This window comes from Mytilus trossulus, chromosome 2, assembly GCF_036588685.1.
Source record: "Mytilus trossulus isolate FHL-02 chromosome 2, PNRI_Mtr1.1.1.hap1, whole genome shotgun sequence".
NCBI lineage: Eukaryota > Metazoa > Mollusca > Bivalvia > Mytilida > Mytilidae > Mytilus > Mytilus trossulus.
Genome location: NC_086374.1, coordinates 938370 through 954595, shown reverse-complemented (window position 1 = coordinate 954595; position 16226 = coordinate 938370). Strand labels below are relative to the sequence as shown.

Sequence of the window (16226 nt, the reverse complement as noted above, 5' to 3'; positions counted from 1 at the left end):
TAGGTTCAACCAACCATTTTTTCTTAAAATGCCCTGTACCAAGTAAGTCAGGAAATGGTTATTGTTTCTCTGTTGGTGTTTGTTTTGTATCAGTTTCTGTTTCTGTTGTTTCCCTTGTTTTCCTCTGATAGTAGCTGTGCTACTTTCGGTTTCGATTTGTGACCCTTGGCAAATTCTTTACTTTTACCTTCCGATATATTGGTGATGTCCTATCACTGAAGTATCCATATTTCAATCAGTACTTGCATATCATATATCCCAGTGAACTTGATGTAAGGGATACTACTTTCCAATCAACAAATGCCCATTTCTCAGCAGAAACATACCCTCTGCTCCTTCACATGTGTATATATATCAATTGATACGTTAAGCACGTTCATGCTCGTGTGGAGTGTTCTACTTACGCAGAAACTGTTCCAACAGAGTTATGAGGAGGAGGCATTAAAGACGACGCTCTGTAAATTTTATGGACACCATCATGAATTGGTTGATCTATACGATGTGTCAGTGTCTAAAAATAGTTACTTTAATTTTTCCCAAGTCTTAGATTGTGGTTTAACAGTTATGTCGTCTGTCTTTTAAGTATCGAATGGGACCATTTTCCAAATATGATTGTTATGACGAGTGTCAATTTGCATTGCTATACGTGTCTTGGTATTTTGTACATCCTACATTCACGATACATTCATGTATACATTTTTTTATGTTTCTGTTGGATAATCTGTTGCCTCATCGTTTGTAGTCCAAATAATTATATAATTGCATATCATTATCATGCAAAATCTTAAGACGTCAAGATTGCATGTTAGTTACGTAAGTGTATCAATTTTTAATATCCTGTGGTGCTTGACGATGATGGAATATGTTCGTTGTTGTTCTGCAATTTGCATGTTGTGTCGACTGTTATATTATTTTTTGTGCGCTTCTCTGTTATGAATGTTTATGAGTGTGTTTGTGTTGTATTTCTGGCACGTAGTGTTGTCATTTCTACGATATTTCCAAACATTGTCATAAAGCGTGAGGTTTGGCTATCCATGAAACCAGGTTCAACCCGCCATTTATTTCTTCAAATGAAAAATGGTGGGTTGGACCCGGTTTTGCTGCTAATTAAACCTCGCGCTTTTATGGCAATGTTAAATATAACACCAAAACGCTATCACTACAGGACCTACCTTTTGTTAAATTTATCTCGTCAAAATACAAAAAAAATGGCATGGGACGCAAAGCAAACAAAATTTAATCAATCAATCGTTTTTGTTCCCGCATACCGGTAAAAGGGAACACCATAACGTATATATATATATTGATTACAATTCAATATAACACATGACTTTTATGCGACTTTCATACAAATAAGAGGATAAGCTAGCTATGAAACTAGGTATATTGAACCATTTGCAACGTATGAAAATGCCTGTGCAAAGTTAGGAATTTGACAGTTGTTATCCATTCGGCGCGGTTTACTTTTAACTAAACATATGCCTGTTTTCTAAAAATTGATTCAGTGTGTTCAATGAAATGTCAAATGAAATGGAATGAATGGTATATAACATGATATTATCGCTCCAATAGAAGGTGAATATATGATTATTTTAGTCAGTATTAAAAACTAAACACGTATTAACATTCAAAGACGTAAAGAAAAAAACAATCATACTCGAGTACACATATTTGTTATTAGATAATGTAAAACACTTTTTAATGATATAAAAGAACACCAGAGAACGAAGTAAGGCGCAATCCTGTTGATCCTTCACTATGACCTCCGACATCAACCTCGGTGAATACAACATCCCCAGCTTTAAGACGAATGATAACTGTATTTCCGCCTTGAAGATCTTGTGTGTTATGATAAGAGTCTACTACCGCATCTATTACGTTCACACTATTGACCTTCAGATAAATATAAGCGCCTCTAGGTATAGTGTCGCCCCTCTCTCCAATACTGAAATACAGCAAATACATTCCACTTTCTGGACACGTAAACGACCCTGTATTAACATTGTATCCATTTCCTTCATTTGTTATTATCTACAACAATAAATTAAAATATAAGTAACGAAAGGGAAATTTGTAAAAAATAAAATTGCGAATATAGTTTGGATATGTGGAGCAGAAGCTGCTTACCCTTCCGGAGTTTCTGAGATCAACCCCAGTTTTTGTATTGCTTAGTTTGCAGTTTTTCTATGTTATGTCTTCTGTACTATTTCTTGTCTGTTTGTCTTTTTATTTTTAGCCATGGCGTTGTCAGTTTATTTCCAATCTACTAGTATTAGTTTGTCTGTACCTTTGTTATCTTTCGTCTCTCTTTTGAATATATGTTGTCTATCCATGGAAGCCATGACACAACATCTCTCCATGAACATTTTAAGTTCGATACTTAAAATTTTAAATTCGTCTCCCGCGAATTACTTTCGATTACCACCCTGTACATTTCAGAAGATGTAGAGAAACACAAGACATTGATTTCCTTTATTAAAAATACATACCTTGTTATATTTCAAAACTTGTTGTGCGCCAGAATTTACGTCATGGTCAAGATAAACACTGAATGCGATACCACCAGAACCAGCTAGTCAAAATGTAAAATTATTGATAAACATTTAAAGTGATGTAGAATAAATAAACTGTTGGAATAACTTTAATCAGATAGTTTTTATTGTAATTGTTATGCTTATTGTATCATTTGTCGAAAGTGCCGAACTTAAGGAAAACCATCAAAGAAGATTTACCTATTTTTTAGTAAAACTTAAATTAAGTTGGTTTTATTTAAAATGATGGCTAATGTATAAATATTTTGATAATGAAGATGTCAATAAATTATAGTATCACTCATAGATTTGTATTTTTTATCTAGATATACTTGATAGAGGGTTGGTGCTCACGAGGAAGCAAAGAAAACAAATTAATTTGAGCTTCTTAAATGTGAACTTAGAGTTTCTACAAAGCAAACTTCGAGCATATGGATTTTGGATCTCACAGTGAATAAGATGTCTTAGGTTTATACTTTTTATCAAGATACATTTGATAGAGGGTTGGTGCTTCCAAGGAAGCGATCATCCGAGGGCTCTAAGTGGTAAACCTGAAATGAAACCGTCGAAAGCTTTATGAAAGTCATCACAAAGTTTGAAGAATTTCTACCTAAAGACCATCAAAATAATTATTTTGTACTGACCTTTTTTTAGTACAGACTGGTTCTTAAAAAGAACAAAATACATTTGAATTATTTTAAATATAATTAGATATCAAAGGTACCAGGATTATAATTCAATACGCCAGACGCGCGTTTCGTCTACATAAGACTCACCAAATACGCTCAGATCAAAATAATTAAAGAGCCAAAAAGTTAAAAGTTGGAGAGCATTGAGGACCCAAAAATTCCAAAAAGTTGTGCCAAATACGGCTAAGGTAATCTATTCCTGGAAAAAGAACATCCTTAGTTTTCTGAAAAATTAAAAGTTTTGTAACAGGAAATTAATAAAAATGACCATATAATTAATATTCATGTCAACACAGAAGTGATGACTACTGGCTGGAGATACCCTCGAGGACAAAACGTCCATCAGCAGTGGCATCGACCCAGTGGTGTAAATATTTATCAAAGGTACCAGAATTATAATTTAATACGCCAGACGTGCGTTTCGTCTACATAAGTCTTATCCCTTTTTACAAACACTCCCCAATTGGGATATGAACGCCAATAAAATAGCAATCTTACAACCAAATATGACTATAAACGGGCATCCAGAGGTCCCTACTAAAACTTAAAACTCTGATAATGCGATACATATCTCGGAGTTGGGATAGTGACCATGTAATGAGTGGCAGGGATGAGCCACGTGAAGAAAAATTCTCTTTCGTCAAGCTTTTTGATAAGTAATAGGGTCGCAAAATTAAGAATATATATGAAAAGGTTGTTGATTGAAACAGAAGCAACTAAATCTTGATGATTTTTTCTCAGATGCGATTGAATGCATCAGATATTTGTCAAATCTATTTAGGGGCCAGCTGAAGGACGCCTCCGGGTGCGGGAATTTCTCGCTACATTGAAGACCTGTTGGTGACCTTCTGCTGTTGTTTTTTATTTGGTCGGGTTGTTGTCTCTTTGACACTTTCCCCATTTCCATTCTCAATTTAACCTCTCTCTAAAATAGTGTAAATATGTTATAAATAGGTAGAATGTTCGTCAAAAACAAAGCAGAGAGGATTCACATTTGTCTTATTTTTTTTTTAGGAAATTTGGGATACAGCTGCTGATCACCCCTTTCTCCAAAAAGAGTCGAGATGCCTTTCCCTTAGTAATGATATATTTAAACTTTTAATAGTTTCATAATTTACATTAAAGCAGAACAAGATGCTAACATCTTACCTTGAATAAGTCTCTTGTGTAGTTTATACCCCACAATGCTAGTGTTATTTAGAGGCTGGTTTGTTTTGTGGTCTGAATCCTTAACATATAACTTTCTGCCTGCCAGTTCCTTCTCATCTTTGGATATGTTATTAGAAATGTGTTCATGCTGTATTAGCTGTGAGTTCTTCAAATTTTGGTTTATGTCAGTCCCAGTTTTAATGTTGGTTATTTTGGTGTCATAATCCTCGGGTAAGTCTTGCATATTCTTCAATTTACTAATTTCAATAGCTTGGTCTTTGATTACTTTCCACATTTCCACAATGTCAGTTTTATAATTGGATTGAGCCTTAATCAATTTCCGCAATTCCTCAATTTCAGCTTTTTGATCGGCTTGATCCTTGATCAATTTCCGCAATTCCTCAATTTCAGCTTTTTGATCGGCTTGATCCTTGGTTACTTTCTGCAGCTCCTGAAGTCCAGCCATTTGATATGCTTGATTAGCCACATTATTTTGTTGCAACAAAATGGAACCTTCAGGAATCCTAAATCAATATGAAGAAATTTTAAAGTGAAAACTATAACTGTAAACATTTCAAAAGATTCTTATATACTTATTAGCATTATGGAATTCAATGTCATAAGACGCTAGTATACTTATGACACTATTTTACTTATTATTCTAGATATGGCGATTTGGTATGAGTGCAAATGAGTTTTCAAAGATACACTGAATGGCTGTAAGATACAAAGGCTCCAACAAGACAAAATATAAAACAATTTAAACTAGAGGAACCTGTAAATGCTCCTATGATTTATGCTGCCATTGATAAATCTCCAACGTTTGAAATGTACTTTTTATTTCTTTGACTGAGAACAGTGATGACCTAACTGATGATTTGATTTCCAATTTGGAAACAGGTCAAATGACAAAACTGTAAATATGTTTAATCCCGCCGCAATTTTGCGCCTGTCCCAAGTCAGGAGCATCTGGCCTTTGTTAGTATTAATTTAATTTTAGTTTCTTGTGTACAATTTGGAAATTAGTATGGCGTTCATTATCACTGAACAAGATATAGGAAGATGTGGTGTGAGTGCCAATGAGACAACTCTCCATCCAAATAACAAAAAAGTAAACCATTATTGGTTAAAGTACGGCCTTCAACACGGAGCCTTGGCTCACACCGAACAACAAGCTATAAAGGGCCCCAAAATTACTAGTGTAAAACCATTCAAACGGGAAAACCAACGGTCTAATAGTATATATTTGTTTAGGGGCCAGCTGAAGGACGCCACCGGATGCGGGAATTTCTCTCTACATTGAAGACCTGCTGGTGACCTTCTGCTGTAGTTTTTTTATGGATGGGTTGTTGTCTCTTTGACACATTCCCCATATCTATTCTCAATTTCAAATAGTAAAGGTTCAAAAATTTAGCTTAAATACACCAATTATTGACAAAAAAATCACACAAAACAAAATAAATTTGAAGGAGAGCCATTTAAATGTAGAGAAATTATGATTTGAATTAGATATTTCCAATAGATTTTTAAAAGGATTTCTAATTTTAAAGCATTACTGCTGAACTTTATTCTTTTAGACGGATTGAGAAAAAAAGGGAAAGGCATAAGTACAAATGATTATTAAGGAATTTTACTTAATTAGAAAACTGGCTGATAACAATTTTAACTTAAAATGCCATCATATTGTTCTGATTTGAAATATTTTATTACCTCCGTCTATACTACTAAACGTGGAGACTAATTTCATTGAGCTGCAACTCCGAAATATTTGTGAGATGATGTATGAATGTATTTTTTTTTAACTTCCTTAATTTGTCTTTGAAACAATGTTTTTTCCACAGATAAGTCAATTTTGAGAAAACTCGGAAATTATTATCGATCTGCGTCTAATACGCTTTCGCGTATGCTCAGTCGACTAACTACCTGCGAAATTATTGGGACTAAAATACGAAGTCACGAACCTCGTTTTTAAATAGGGATTAAATCTGATATGTCACGTAGTTTGTCTGGTTGTAGTAAGGAAACCAGGACGAGTTCAAGGATTTTGATAGCAGAGTAAACAACGGACCGTACAATCAGAACGACTTTATTGGATTACAATACGAACACTTATAACAAGGCGAAGGTTCTTAAATTTAGTCACAGATCGCGATGTCGTTTGTGTTTTCAAGCACCTTTTATATTTAAGGAGTAATAGGACCTGAAAAAAATATCTAAATGCTATGCTGGTGAAATATTTGTAGTATACCAAACAACAGCCGTATACATCCAGTATTAGAAATTGAAAATAACGTCTTATAACTATTTTGTATCGGAAGTTCTTTTATGAATCTACCTTCATCAAGAGCGGCAGACAAGACAGGACAAATCTAATGTAAACAATATTTCTTTAGGATCAAACAATGTATTATCTTGTGACTCACACATCTTGTAAACACATTTATCGTGTATTGAATTATACATTTTATTGAGAGTCTGGCGATGATTACCCTATAAGCACTCGCCAATGAGGAGTAAGAACACAGAGCTGTTTACTCCGAATATTGTCGTATTACATTAACGCTAAGCATAATGTTTATTGAATAATAAGACAATGTACATTTATCTACATTTTAAATGAAAAGCCTATACCAAGTACGGAATATGACAGTTGTTTTACTTCAGCTGACGTGTTTGAGCTTCTTATTTTTTCTATTGATAAGGGACTTTCGATTTGAAAATTTCCTTTGAGTTCGGTATTTTTTGCTATTTTCTTTTTTTTAAATTCTTTGTTGAAATAGTTGTTTGCTTTATAGTGATAAATAATATAGCACCATTTTGTCTTCTGTATTTCAATCCTTTACATTTGTACCTATTACATCTATTTGTATTGCTCACATGTTGCTGAAAAAAATGAAAAACATCAACGAAATATTATGAGTAGGCTTTAAATTTTCTATCACTATATACAGTTTTTAAGCCTACCTTTGTTTATCTAGAATTCCTGTAACCATTTGATTTAATACAAAACCGCCTTTTTCTTTTTCAGCTTGTAATATTGAAAAAGAATGAATTATGATAAACACTAGGACAGCGTATGCAGGAAAATATATGTCAGCCATTTTGGTTTATGTGTGGCTCAAACACTCTTATCTCGTAATATTTAGTACAGACAATACATCTTATCGCTATTTGTCATTATTTGGGCATAAACAGGACATCACCATCTCTCTCATGAACTTTAAAACATTATTATTATTACATAATGATATTGCTTTAATATAACGCATTTATAAGATGAAAACAATTGTTTGGTGTCGTATAAGTACCGATTATCAGGTTATCTGCATGTTGATATTGTAAAATATCAGCTGCGAGACATAATATGAAGCTTTTTGTCGAGTGAGCGTAGCGAACGAGATCAAAAAGCCTTCATATTATGTCAAGCAGCTGATATTTTACAATATCAATATGCAGATAATCTGATAATCGATTTATCGGGCTATATTTGCGTGTTTCAGAAGTGTTTTCTTTGTTTCACCAGCACACAACAGATGACTTGATAAGTTCGGGTCAAAGTTATAAACGTCGGTTCAAACATTATGACGTCACTGATATGTCCGGGTCAAAGTTATTAAGGCCGGGTCAACGTATTTGGCGTCACAAAGACATGATACGGAATAATATTAAGAGCTGAACAGAGTGATGTAGACAGTGGGACGACCGATAAACATACACTAGCATACATAAAGGCAACAGTAATATATAAAAAAACAAAATCGGGGTATCAAAATAAATCTGAGGGAACACATTAGATATAAGAGGAGAACCTGTGTTATAACATAACGAATTGATTTATAAAGAATTAAATGTATACTCTCACATAATTTTATTTTCAGGAATAAAGCATGAAACCGGAGAATGAAGTGAGACGTAGACCTGCCGCTCCTTCCACATGGCCACCACTGTCCTCGTGTTGAGTAATTACTACATCTCCAGCTTTCAGACGAATGATAACTGTATTTCCGCCCTGAAGATCCTGTGTGTAATGAGGCGCGTCCACCACTGCATCAATAATGTTCACATTGTTTACCTTCAGGTAGATGTATGCCCCTTGAGGTGATAAGCCGCCTCTTTCTCCTATATAAAATGACAGCAAGTACATTCCGCTTTCCGGACAAATAAAAGCCCCAGTGTTTAAATTGTATCCACCACCTTCATTGGTAATAATCTTGAAAAGAAATCACACATGTCATATCATAAACAGATGATGATGAACTATAAGAGTAATCACACATGTCAAATCATAAACTGATGGTGATAATTTATAACAGTAATCACACATGTCATATCATAAACAGATGGTGAAAAACTTTAATAGTAACCATATACATGTCATATAATAAACTGATGGTGATAAACTATAACAGTAATCACACATGTCATATCAGACTTAGATGGTAGAATGTAACCACTTCTAATAAGTCCCTCAAATTTGAAAGTCACATAGTTATAATCTATCAATTGTTCAATACTGCTGAAGGCAACTAAGGTACATTCTCGATTTGAATGAACATTTCTTTGTAAATAACAGCAAATATGTAATGAGTCAAAACTATTTGATAAAAAGGAACATGACACTTCATCAATTGGTTCGTTCCGAACGCTCTTCAGTATTGACAATTTTGTGACCTCCATGGAACATAAAAGAACAGCCAAAATCTATCATTTCAGGATACATATAGTGACATTTTTCAATTGCTTTTAGTATTCTGTCTTATATCTATATTGTGCAGTTTAATAGTGTTTATTTTTGTTTTGGTTGCTCGTTAAGGTATATATTTACACATCCTATTTGATTTAAAAATTTTGTATATACTATGTGTATTTGCGTATTGTTTAATTCTTTCATACGAACCTTATTGTACTTTAAAACTTCAGGCGCACCAAGATCCAAGTCATGGTCAAGATAAACACTGAATGCTATACCAGCACCTAAAACAAATTATTTAGAATAAGTGTTTCGGTATAACTTGCTGAGGAAGTGAATGTGTCAACATATTGATACAAATACTTATCACAGAATCAGACGAAGATTAGAAAGTGTATAATAAAGATGAGAATCACAGTCCTTTGTTTCATGCAACAACATTGCAATTTCTGAAAATTATGAACAATGAAGTTTTGAAAAAATATTGACTTCTCTTACATGCCACTACATTGAAGTTTCTAAAACAGATTATTGATTTCTCTTACGTTAGCTCTGTTTATCTGATGATGAAAGAAGATACGACTCGACAAAACTATAAATTATCGCCCGTTTCCTTTGGTCATTTACCTGCCACGTTTTCTGCGTATAAGAATATCACTGGCTTTCAAATATGTTGGTTAATGCGTTTGGTTGATGAAAGACATTCACAAAAGTGCATTGGACGCGTAATTACACCTTATGTAAGATCCGGGGTTTTGATTGGTTGATAGCCAGTGTGTTTTTCATCAATTTACTGTTATGAAATGAATATCGTTCATTTTTAACGCCGCCGGGGTATTTGCTAATAGGATATGCCTTTTTTCCCCTCTCTGACGTGGTATTTGCCAAAAAATACTCTTTCCGACTGGATGCTTGTATTAACGTCACGAACATCAATGCGTTTTAGTATATTAACATTCGGTGTAATTAAACAGATATATCATGTTATAGTGGGGTATTTTCGAAAAATACAAGTCTTGAGAATGAATTTCCCTTGCCTTACGGCTCGTGTAATTTAACATTCTCTCGACTGGTATTTTTCGCAAATACTCCTCCTTAACATGCTATATCTGTTCAAAATTCACATAGTATTTTAATTTACAGAAAAAAATCACTGCTTCCACGTGAGAAAATAAAATCAGATAATGAGAGGTTGAAAATACCACAATGATATTCAAACTCACATGTCAATGACAGAAGGATTCTGTAGATATTATTTTTATCATTTTAATTAAAAAAAAAAAAGACATGTTAAGTGATGTAAATATTGAATGCGCTTGATATTTTTGTCACTCCATATATTACCATATTAGACTACATTAAAGTCCAGTTCTTGGGCTAATGGCTTTTTATCTCTTTTGATCAGTAAGTATCGGTTTTATCCCTCGGTATCTATAATATTATTATGGATACAATAGTTATCAAAAGTACCAGGATTATAATTTTATACGCCAGACGCGCGTTTCGTCAACATAAGACTCATTAGTGACGCTCAGATCAAAATAGTTAAAAAGCCGAATAAATACAAAGTTTAAGAGCATTGAGGATCAAAAACTTGTGCCAAATACGGCTTAGGTTATCTACTCCTGGGGTAAGAAAATCCTTAGTTTTTCGAAAAATTCTAAGTTTTGTAAACAGAAAATTTATAAAAATGACCATATAATTGATATTCATGTCAACACCGAAGTGCTGACTACTGGGCTGGTGATACCATCGGGGACGAAACGTCCACCAGCAGTGGCATCGACCCAGTGGTGTAAATAGTTATCAAAAGTACCAGGATTATAATTTTATACGCCAGACGCGCGTTTCGTCAACATAAGACTCATCAGTGACGCTCAGATCAAAATAGTTAAAAAGCCGAATAAATACAAAGTTTAAGAGCATTGAGGATCAAAAACTTGTGCCAAATACGGCTAAGGTTATCTACTCCTGGGGTAAGAAAATCCTTAGTTTTTCGAAAAATTCAAAGTTTTGTAAACAGAAAATTTATAAAAATGACCATATAATTGATATTCATGTCAACACCGAAGTGCTGACTACTGGGCTGGTGATACCATCGGGGACGAAACGTCCACCAGCAGTGGCATCGACCCAGTGGTGTAAATAGTTATCAAAAGTACCAGGATTATAATTTTATACGCCAGACGCGCGTTTCGTCAACATAAGACTCATCAGTGACGCTCAGATCAAAATAGTTAAAAAGCCGAATAAATACAAAGTTTAAGAGCATTGAGGATCAAAAACTTGTGCCAAATACGGCTAAGGTTATCTACTCCTGGGGTAAGAAAATCCTTAGTTTTTCGAAAAATTCAAAGTTTTGTAAACAGAAAATTTATAAAAATGACCATATAATTGATATTCATGTCAACACCGAAGTGCTGACTACTGGGCTGGTGATACCCTCGGGGACGAAACGTCCACCAGCAGTGGCATCGACCCAGTGGTGTAAATAGTTATCAAAAGTTACAACATCTTCGATAATCTTTGTATTTAAATAACTTTTATTTAAATTCTAAAAATCTAATGGAACATACCTTGCAGTTGTCTCCTGTGTATATTGTTCCTCATAGCATCGGGAATATTCGTAGGTTGGTTCTTAACATCTTTGATTTGTGTCCTGTCGCTGTTTGTTATTTTAAAGGTTTGATTATATACATGTTCGGACTCTTTATGATTTACGTTGACTGTATCACTACCACTGCCATGGAATAAGTCTTTAAGTTTCGTTATCTCGTTGGCTTGATCCTTGATTGTTTTTTGTTGACTAATGAGCTCATGTTCATAAAACCTTCAATGAACAACATATCATATCCAGTAATTGAAATAGTTATCAAAGGTCCCAGGCTTATCATTTGATACGCCAGACCCTTTACGTCTACACGAGACGCATTAATGAAGCTCGGATCAAAATATTTAAAAAAGCCAAACAAGTATAAAAGATACCAGAGGGACAGTCAAACTCATGGAAATATCTATAAAATGAACAACGCCATAGCTAGTAAAAATTGAAAACACAAACAGACAAATAAAAGAACAGAAGACACTTCATAGAAAAATTAAAGACTAAGCTACACAAACCCCAGCAACAACTGTTAACTTAGTGATCTAATGAACTCTGGATGGGTAACCTGATCCTGTCAATATTTGAGAGCATTGAGGACCCAAAATTCTCAAAAGTTGTGACAAATACGGCTAAGGTAATATACGGTGACCTATAGTTGTTAATGTCTGTGTCATTTTGGTCTTTTGTGGATAGTTGTCTCATTGGCAATCATACCACATCTTTTTTTTATATACCTGGAATTAAAAAAAATCTTTAGTAAATTTTGATTATTTGGTTTTTATGCAAACAGAAAATGTATCAAAATGCCCATTTAATTAAATTCATGTCAACACCGAAATTCTGACTAGTGGGCTGATGATACCCTCGGGAAACTGTTTAATTATTCTAAGAAATATAGTTTAAGTTCCACAGATGTAGATCCTGTCCACGTTCCATCTCAGAGAAGTTCCACTGGAAAATTTGTTAATTAAAGGTGAATAGGAAAATATAAAGTTTGAAATACAATTAGCAAAGTAAATGAAACTAAATAGAATATTTAAGTAAAATACATTTAATCATAGATTAATTTGAAAACAACTTAAGTGTAAATAACGTGTAATGCTGGCTACGGCTCTTCGTGTTGTCTCTAGTGTAACTTATTCTACATAATAAAGAAATTATCAACAATTCTAATGCAACAACGTTTGTAACGTTCATTTTGATTGGATAACGTCACTTTCTTACATGGCATCAATTGACAATTGATGCTATGGGACCTACGCGCAAGTGCAGACGGCATATGACAGATTTTAAATACATGTTTTAACGTTGTTTTCTGTCAGTTTCATTAGAATGGAGATAACAATATTGTATTTTAAGCTCCGACGGCATCAATTGGGGATTTGATGGTCGCAAATACCCGTTTACTGTCTCCGCTAACGCGTCGCCAGTAAACTTAATTTGCGACCATCAAATCCACAATTGATGCCGTCGGAGCTTAAAATACAATACAGTTATCTCCTAAACATAGGCTCTAGTTTCGCAAGCAATGCATGCATAAATGAAATTGGATGTTACAAAATATTAAATAACTACCTTTGTTTTTTCTGAATATCTGTGATCAGTTTTCTTAATTCAGAAATCACATCATTTTCATTAATATCACCAGCTTCTATTGTTACAATAGAATATAAATAACATAGGGTAATAACAAAAACAAGCCTTGTTGCTTGAGATTTGACCGACATCTTTATGTATGCCTTATCTCAATTAGAGAATACTTCCATAAAGTTCAACACATAGCAACATCTACAATGCTCTGAAAGATTTTAATCAATGATCGAATTATTAACAGATCAATTTACAATTGTATTGGGCACTAATAGTTATCGCAGGTACCGGGATTATAATTCAGTAGGCCAGACGCGCGTTTCATATACACAAGACTCATCAGTGACGCTCAAATCAAAATATTTATAAAGCCAAACAAGTACAAAGTTGAAGAGCATTGAGGACTTAGTTCGAAACTCCTTAAGGGAAAGTCGACCTAAAATAAATTTGGCTATTCCGTTTTGGTTCCTTTTTATCATCAATCTCCTTACATTTCTAAGATATTAAACTGATACAACTCAATATAAATGATCCGAAAAACTGTGAGAATCGTAAAAAGAACAATTCCAAGATTGTAGATAGGAATAGCGTCGCTTGCGATGCAAACATCACCAGACGCGTATCCACATTCAGTCAAACTATCACATTTTGAAATAGAACACAATTGATATAGTTATAGGTCAGACTTATATTCTGGTTTCTAAACTTACTGTAACAACTGCAAGCGATATCAGACACAAACATGCCGAAATACTAGTCAACCAATTCGTGCTGATGACCGTAAAGCATAAGTTTAAGTCGTTCTTCCTTGTACATCCTCATATAGATAATATCGGTTTTAACCCATTTAAGATATATGTAAACACATATGAGATAATCTGCATCTGAAGTACATTACACATATTACATAACTTAAAACATTCTTGATGAATTGATCTAGGTCCCGAAATTGACCTAGCTATATTGTTAGCCTCTAACAAAGACTAATCGTTAATACAATGTCAACAAATTGAGATTCTACGATTAAAATAATTATTTAAAATACTTCGTTCATTCAATAATAAGATTTGTTAAAAAAAAACTGTATATGTTGTTAGCAATTATGGGTTAATTCTATGGGAGCTAAGATTAAGATATGTGTTACGACATTCACAATAAACCAGACAAGTTAAACATAATTATGAAATATCCACCAGTATACAATTTGTATATGAATATATGAAGTCGTGTAAAGTGAACAATTGATTCTGATAGTTATCATTAATGCACAGAAAGACAAAATAAGCATATACTGAGAGAAAGTATTTCTGAGAGGAAGACATATTAATAAAATTTAGTTTGTGTATATGTCATTTGACAGCAACCCAACATCAATAAACAAATGACGACATGCCATTACGGTCATGTAATATTCGTAAGATAACTTTATAATCGCCTGGTCATTATAAATGATTACAGTTTTGTTTGCATAACTTTCAAAATATTACCCTCCATAAAAAAACAAGTCCACTAGAGATTGGTTTTAAAATGCATTTAAGTACAATAACTAACGAAAGCAGACGACCAATGATTTCGGACATTTAACCTTAAAGTAGATTTATTTAATTAGCTAAGTTCCTGTTGATAATTTTTCTTACTCTACTCTAGTTGACACCATACTTAAATCAACCTTCTGACTACTGGTAATTATTGCAATATCATCACATTTGTAGATCCTTCATCACTAAATATTTTGAAATAAACGGTATCTGATTCGCATTTCGACAATCAAAGTCTCATCAGGGAGGCCAGCATTTTTGAAAAACACAAAGTTTACTAAACAGATGCAGAGCATCTAAAACAAAAAAGAGATCTCAATGAAAATAATAAAACATGCAAACACGGTCAATTTTTACGTTTATAAATTTTGATATTACTAGTATACAAAAACTAAGGTTTCAACTACCCCAGGAAAAATTGCCATTACATGGATTGAGATGTTATTATGTCCTTTAAGTTTTATATCTCTTTTCGGTATCTACACATCTTTGGCTTTCGTAAATATAAAAAAGAAGATGTGGTATGATTGCCATTGAGACAACTATCCACAAAAGACCAAAATGACACAAACATTAACAACTATAGGTCACCGTACGGCCTTCAACAATGAACAAAGCCCATACCACATAGTCAGCTATAAAAGGCCCCGATAAGACAATGTAAAACAATTCAAACTAGAAAATTAACGGCCTTATATATGTAAAAAAAATTAACGAAAAACAAATATCTAACACATAAACAAACGACAACCACTGAATTACAGGCTCCTGACTTGGGACAGGCATAAAACTCGGCTTAACGCGTTCCTGGTGAAGGTAAATCCAAAAAAATGATTCGGATGTATGACATTTATATCGTGTTGTTTTCATTTTTTCGTACTCTGTTTTGACCTCTTTAATTTAATTTTTCCAGCATCACTGATGAGTACTTGTGGACGAAACACACGTTCGGCGTAGAATTGGGAATGGAAATGGGGGAAATGTCAAATAGATAACAACCTGACCAAAGAGCAGAAAACAGCCGAAATGGAAAATTACTTTTTTTTTAAATCCGTTATCTGAGATGATTTGAAGTTCACTATTAAAGGTTAAATTTTATATTTATAAGTGTTAGTCTAGATTTTTTTTTTAAATCTATAGATTCTATAACCATGTTTGTGGACGTTTTACAGTTTTAAAAATACACCACTAGGTAGCACTCCACAGTTAGAAAATAAAGTTAAAAATGAGCCGCAAAATGTTTTATCATCTCCTATTCCTTGATTTCTAATACATTAACCTAACTGTTTGTGTTGTACATGTGCATATGTATGTAATCAGTATCTTCCATAGATTCAATTTTCAAAAGTTAAAAGGATGAAAGTTAATTCCTTTCATGTGTATCCATGGCAACATTCTGCATTTATTTACCATAGAATATTGCAAAAAAGGGGG

The 16226-nt window shown here is 33.6% G+C and overlaps 1 protein-coding gene across 1 annotated transcript; it reads right to left on the bottom strand.

Moving 5' to 3' along the window:
* Window positions 1–1664: 1664 nt before the first annotated feature.
* LOC134706203 (uncharacterized) lies at window positions 1665–11716 on the bottom strand. Its single transcript, XM_063564931.1, has 6 exons — window positions 11636–11716; window positions 9267–9343; window positions 7334–8579; window positions 4370–4893; window positions 2490–2572; window positions 1665–2031 (listed from the first exon to the last, which is right to left on the bottom strand). Exons 3-6 carry the CDS (start codon window positions 7468–7470, stop codon window positions 1699–1701), a joined length of 1077 nt encoding a protein of 358 aa, XP_063421001.1. The 5' UTR covers window positions 7471–8579; window positions 9267–9343; window positions 11636–11716; the 3' UTR covers window positions 1665–1698.
* Between the last annotated feature and the right edge of the window lie 4510 nt (window positions 11717–16226).